The sequence below is a fragment of the Muscardinus avellanarius genome (assembly GCF_963383645.1).
Source record: "Muscardinus avellanarius genome assembly, chromosome: 3".
NCBI lineage: Eukaryota > Metazoa > Chordata > Mammalia > Rodentia > Gliridae > Muscardinus > Muscardinus avellanarius.
This window is the reverse complement of record NC_137788.1, coordinates 44,974,744-44,981,445: the sequence shown is the minus strand read 5'-3', so window position 1 is coordinate 44,981,445 and position 6,702 is coordinate 44,974,744. Positions and strand designations below refer to the sequence as shown.

At 47.4% G+C, this 6,702-nt stretch overlaps 1 protein-coding gene across 1 annotated transcript in view; it reads right to left on the bottom strand.

Moving 5' to 3' along the window:
• Nucleotides 1-2,551: 2,551 nt before the first annotated feature.
• Nucleotides 2,552-6,702, bottom strand: part of SHISAL2A (shisa like 2A) — a gene marked incomplete at both ends in the record, with an annotated part of 20,489 nt that continues 16,338 nt past the window's right edge. The window contains one exon of the mRNA XM_080690900.1: nt 2,552-2,802. Within this exon, the coding sequence (XP_080547026.1) occupies nt 2,552-2,802 (251 nt within the window). The remainder of the gene's footprint in view (nt 2,803-6,702) is intronic.

Below are 6,702 nucleotides of genomic sequence, written 5' to 3'. Positions count from 1 at the left end.
CCCATTCCATTCTCCACCTGTGTACCTCTGTGCACATGACTCCTGGGGAGGGGGATTCTACCAAGTCTTTAGGGCCCCACTCTGTGTGAGGTCTCTTCCTAACCTCTGTGCCCAGAGTCCTCAAAGCCGGTCTTTGTTCTTCAGGGCCAGTTGTGCTTGAAGGGTGGTCCCAGACCAGTGCAGTATCACCTGGAACTTGTTAGAAATGAAATGCAGATTCTGGGGCTGTGCTCCAGCCCAACTCAGACAGACGCCAGGGCTGGGGTGAGGGGTGAGGGGCAGCAATGTGTTTTAACAAGCCCTTGGTTGATTCTGATGCAGCCACAAATTTGAGAACTACCGCCTCAGCCTGCACTAGGCACCTTCAGGTTTTAGAATTTGCAGATCCATCTGTCCCTGTCAGGCTGTGCAGGGCTTAAAGGCAAGGGCCTTGTCGGATGGGTGCTTCCCTGTAACTTCCCAGAAAGCCCCACAGAGTGTTCAGAGAAAAATCGAATTTTACCGATAAGGGTAGCCAGGACAGAGAAGAGGTCTGCACCATGAAAGGTCACGACTGACTAACCCTCCAGCTGTCACCCACCCCACCGTACCCAGGTGCCCTGAGTGCTCTTAAACAGAGAGCTTGCCGTTCCCGGGCCATGCTGGGCGCTCCGTGCTGATTTTGAACAAGTTGTACCCTGACCATAATGTCTTCCCACCCCATCTCACCTGGAAACTTTGACTCATCTTTGATGACTCGACTTGGGCATTGCTTCTTCCTCCCTCAAACAGCACGAACGGCCATCAGAAGGCCCACTGCCTTTCAGTGTGCCCACTCCACTCTCCATCTGAGCCCCTGGAGAGCAGGATGCCCTCTGTTTCTGGCAAACCACATAGACGACTCCACAGAGTGTACAACTAGTAGACAAAGGTGCTGGGTCTAGTGCTGAAAATAAAAGGCCACGCAGACACACATAGTGACCAACAAGAGAAGCCTGGGGCCCATCTGTGGGTGGCTCACCCTGTCTTTCTACCCCATGGTGCCTCCGGCTGGCCGGGGACCTATGTACAGATACTTAAGACTATCTCACTGTGGCCAAATCCAGCAGCAGATCATATCACTCTCCGAAATGTCCGGAGCTGCTTTCAGTGGCTCCTGTGAGCCGTGATCCTTGCCCTGCACTCCCACGGCAAAGCCTAAAGCCTTTGCCAAAGTTAGAGCAGCGGGGAGAGAGGGGTGGCGGGGAGCATTCTGTCCTAACATGCCTTTGCTATGAAAATAATAATAAAAAATGTAAAAGACAAACAAACAATAATAGCTACACTTTCTGCTTGTCAACACTTAAAGTACTTGCATGGGCTAAATATTTTCTCTCTCCCTCAAGCCTGAGGAGGCCAGTGCACCTTCCTATTTTCCCTGCTTGTATAGATGAGAAAACTGAGGCGCAGAGCTCGGCAGTACGCCGTGGGGATGGGCTCTCAGGCATCTGGCTCCACAGTCCAGCTCCCAAAGACCGTGTTACGGTGAACAACATCCATCTGTAACCTTAGAAGTCTTTCAGCACAGCCGGGCGTGGTGGCGCACGCTTGCAATCCCAGCGCTTGGGAGGCTGAGACGGGAGGATCGCACAGGTTCGAAGCCAGCCTCAGCTACTTAGTGAGGCTCTCGGCAACTTAGTGAGACCCTGTTTCTAATAAAATATAAAGTCTGGGAGTATAGCCCGGAGGTAGAAAGCCTCTGGGTTCCACCCTCAGTACCATCAAAAAATAAAAAATAAAAATAAATAAAAAAAGAAGTCTTTCAGCACTTCAACGTTTATGAAGAGGGTTCCAATCCATCGCTTTTTATTTATTTATTTTGTGGTACTTGGGATAGAACCCAGGGCCTCACACATGCTAGGCAAACACTCTACCACTGGTTTATACACCTAATCCACAAATCCATCACTTTACCAAACAATTCCCTAGCAAGGGAACAGAGGTTCAGGGGGACTGAGGGACTTTATCAAAGCCACGGGGTTGAGAATTGGCCGTGTTCACTGTTTGGAGCCCGGGTTTAATCTGCTAACCCTTCATTATCTCATTCACTCTATCATCCACCCAGGACACCGTGATGGCTGAGCCCTGTGCACACTGCGCCGTGTCTCCTGTTCCTTGGACAGTGACTCACTCCAGGGTGGGGCAGAGTGGCTGGAGAGGCAGGAACCACCTACTTCTGAGTGCTGACCCCCTTCACAGGGCCTCCTAAATACACCAGTTCTGGGGCAGGGGAATCGAGTAAAGGTTTTCTGGCTCCTCAGGGAAGAGGGGCTCTCTGAGCCTACAGGGCCCAGGCTTTCCCCCTGATCCTATGGAGCTGTTACCACTCTGCCCAGACCTCACGTTCCACTTCTATGGCTCACAGTTGGCCAGGCTGAGCAATATAGCTGGCTCCACGGGAGGGTCTGGGTGCCTTTGCTGGAGAAAGCCATGGTGCATCCCACCAGACTCCAAAGTCCCCTTCACCATTCCCACTCCCCCCTCACTGAAAAGAGACTTCACAAGGGATGACGTACAGACATTTATTGGGTGTTTATGGGACTGTTCCATGTGGGTCAGGGTTGGGGACAGTTGCCTCCTCAGGGCTGCCTGGGATGTCACTGGCAGTCATTGTTGCCATGAAGCAGGGCTGGAGGAGGAGTTTGGAGTCCACAGCCTGCCTCTCGGTGCTTTTTGGCCATGGGTACAAGAAGGGGGAGCTCTGTCCTCGAAGATTCACTCCTGGCCCTTCCATCGCAGTGCTCGAGTTAGTACCTTGGCGGCCCTGGGGCACCTCCTCTGGACCTGAAAAACAGCGAGCTGAGGCATTCTCTCCCACAGCCCCTCCTGCCTGGTGCACACTGCAGATACCTTCTCTGAGTGCTTCCCGTGGGCAATGCGGTGTGTTCAAAGTCTTAGTTGCATCATTCATTTAACAAATATTTATTAACAGTATACCCCATCATGCACTAGAGACTGTCAATGTTTTTCTTTCTTTCTCTTTGGTACTGGAGTAGAACCCAGGGGTGTTCTACCTTTGTGATATACCCCTAGCCCCTTTTATTTTTATTTATTTATTATTTATTTATTTTTTTGGTACTGGGGATGGAACTCCTCCCCTAATACCTCACTGTCCTGATTACTGTTTGCTGTTGGCTTTTGTTGTTGTACAGTAAGTCTTAAAATTGAGGGGTGTGTGTGTGTGTGTGTGTGTGTGTGTGTGTATTACTAGAGATTGAACCCAGGGGCATTCTACCTCTGAGTTCCACCCCCAGGCCTATTTTATTTTATATTTTATTTTAAAACAGTCTCACTAAGTTGTGGAGGGCCTCACTACATTTCTGAGGCTGGCTGTGAACCTGTAACCCTCCTGTCTCAACCTCCCAAGTACTGGAATTACAGGCATGTGCCACCACCCCTGGCTCATTATTCTTTTTCAGTGTTACTTTTGATGTTATAATTTCTTTGACCTTTCATATAAGTTTTGTAGTTTGTTTGTTTTTGTGGGACTGGTGATGGGGCATTCTGCCTCTGAGCTACACTCCCTGGCTCTATTTTATTATTTTATTTTGAAACAGGGCCTCACTTAAGTTGCTGAGGCTGGCTGTGAACCTGTGACCCTCCTGTCTCAGATTCACATATATTGGAATTACAATCGTGCACCACCACACCAGCTGATGGGGCTACTTTTTACAATAGAATTTCAAATCTCACTATAAATAAGTTCTACTTTTTTTTTTTTTTTTTTTTTTTTTTTTTTTTTGCAGGTCTGGGGCTGGAACCCAGAGGCATTTGACCTCCGAGATACATCCCCTGCCCATTTTTTTTTTTTTTGAAAACAGGGTCTCACTGAGTTGCAGAGGGCCTCACTAAGTAGCTGAGGCTGTCTGAGAACCGTGATCCTCCTGTCTCAGCCTCCCAATGCTGGGATTACAAGCGTGCGCCACCACACCCGGCTTACTTCTTTTTTAAACACTGGGGATTGAACCCAGAGATCAGAGACACTCTACCACTGAGGTACACCCCAGCCCTTTTTATCTTGTTAATACGAGGACAGGATCTGCCCTGGTTGGCCTTGACCTGGGAATCTTTTTGTCTCTCCCCCCTAGTAGAGGTGCGTGCCACTGGCCCGGCCTGTCTTTACCTTTGATTCAAATCTGCTCTCTTTGGCTTACCCTGTGGATTCTAGCTCTGTTCTCCAACTCCTCACAAAATACCTGCTTACCTGCTTTTCCCACCCCAGAACAGCCTTGCAAAGATCTGTGGTCCTAGACTATGACCCCAAGTCTCCTCTGTTCAATGCCAAATATCCCCAGATCTTCCCCTGGTCCTCAAAGGACCTGGTTCCCAGACCTGAGCTGGTCACCTGCCTTTGATCACTTCTCTATTGGTCAAAGTCCCTCTTCAACTGTGGGACTCTGGTCAGCTGAAAACCAGGGCTCTGGGGAATCCATGCGCACCCAGGAGTTATAAGATGTTGGCTCGAGCCCTCATTTTGGTATTAAATAGTTGTGCTACTTTGTGCCAACCTCTTTTCCTCTCTAGATCTCAGTTACCACTTCATAAATGGGGTATAAAGCAAGGCTGGCCTCATTTTCCTATATCTTAGTTTTATTCTTTGAATTCCAAGTTTTAAAGGATTCTCTCTACTTGACAGACTGCATATATTAAATACAGATATTTTTCTATTTTTTTTTTTTTTTTGGTGGAACTGGGGTTCCTGGAAGCCCTTCTTCCTCTGGGCTACACTCCCAGACCTATTTTATATTTTTGAAACAGGGTCTCTTACGCCAGCATGGCTGGCTTCGAACCTGTGTGATCCTCCTGTCTCCACCTCCCAAGCGCGGGGATTACAAGCGTGCGCCACCACGCCCAGCACAGATATTTTTCTATTTTGATTAAACAAAGAGCTTTGATCAACAGGAGAGAGCATATGTTAATTTCCTTCTAAAACTGATATAATTCTAGCTCAAAGAAAAGAAACACAGTCCTCGTAAAACCTTGAAACATAGATGTTGAGCCAGGTGCAGTGGCGCACCCTATAATCCAAGTATTTGAGAAGCTGAGACAGGAGACCCAGCCAGGCCCTCAGCAACTTTTTTTTTTTTTGTGGGGGGGGGGTTCTGGGGATAGAATCCAGGGGCATTTGACCTCCGAGCTACACCCCCTGCCCTATTTTTTTTTAATTCCGTATTTTGAAACGGTCTCACTAAGTTGTGGAGGGCCTCACTAAGTAGCCAAGACTCCGCAAACTGTGATCCTCCTGTCTCAGCCTCCTGAATGCTGGGATTACAATCGTGTGCCACCATGCCTGGCTCCTCAGCAATTTATTGAGACCTTGTTTCAAAATAAAAAATAAAGCCAGTAATCTCAGTATTTGGAAGGCTGAGACAGGAGGACTGCAGGTTTGAGGCTGGCCTCAGAAATTTAGCAAGGCCCTCCACAATTTAGTGAGACCTCTGGAGGTGTAGCTTAGAGATAAAATGCCTCTGGATTCAATCCCCATTATCACAATAAATAAATGAATGAATAAATAATAGGACCAAGAGTGTAGCTTGGCAGTAGAATGCCCCTGGTTTCAATTACTGGTATCCAACCCAAAAGAAATGTAGATATTCCTTAAGAATTCCCACTCTAGCCGGGTGTGGTGGCGGGTGTGGTGGCACGCTTGTAATCCCCACACTTGGGAGGTGGAGACAGGAGGATCACACAGGTTCGAAGCCAGCCTCCCTGGTTTAAGAGACCCTGTTTCAAAAAAAAAAAAAAAAAAAAAATAGGTCTGGGAGAATAGCCCGGTAGTAGATGGGTTCCATCCCCAGTGCCACCAAAAAAAAAAAAAAAAAAAAAAAAAAAAAAAAAAAATTCACGCTCTATATTTGGGGACCTCAGGTAATAGAAATCCAAAATATGGGAACCCATGGAGTTGGTGATAAAAAGCTGACTCTGAGCCAGGTGCGGTGGCACACACCTATAATCCCTGTACTTAGGAAGCTGAGACAGGAGAATCGCAGGTTTGTGGCCAGCCTCTGCAACTTAGTGAGACCCAGTTTCAAAATAAAGAATAAAAAATAGGGCTGGGGGTGTAGTTCAGAGGTAGAATGCCCCTGGGTTCACTCCTTAGTACAAAAAAAAAATAGAAGCCAGGTGGGATAGTGGGTGATACCGACCTGTAATTCCAGTACTTGGGAAGCTGAGACAGTAGGATCTCAGGTTCAAGGACAGCCGTAGTAACTTAGCAAGACTCTGTTTCAAAATAAAAAATAAGGCCGGGCGTGGTGGCGCACGCTTGTAATCCCCGCGCTTGGGAGACAGAGACAGGAGGATCGCGCAGGTTCGAAGCCAGCCATGCTGGCTTAAGAGACCCTGTTTCAAAAAAAAAAAAAAGGTCTAGGAATGTAACCCAGATATAGAAGGGCTTCCAGGAACCCCAGTACCACATAAATAAATAAATAAATAAATAAATAAATAAATAAATAAATAGGGCTGGGTGTGTAGTTCAGGAGTAGAATGCCTCTGGGTTCCATCCCCAGACCATAAAATAAAATAAAATGAAAGAAAAGAAAAGAAAAGATAAAAAACAGGGTATAGCTTAGAGTTAGAATGCCCCTGGGTTCAATCATCAGTATCACATACAGAGAGAGAAGCTGCCTCTGAGATGTGAGGACTGGAGAGTTTTGTCCAATCAGGAGTACACAAGGACCACCA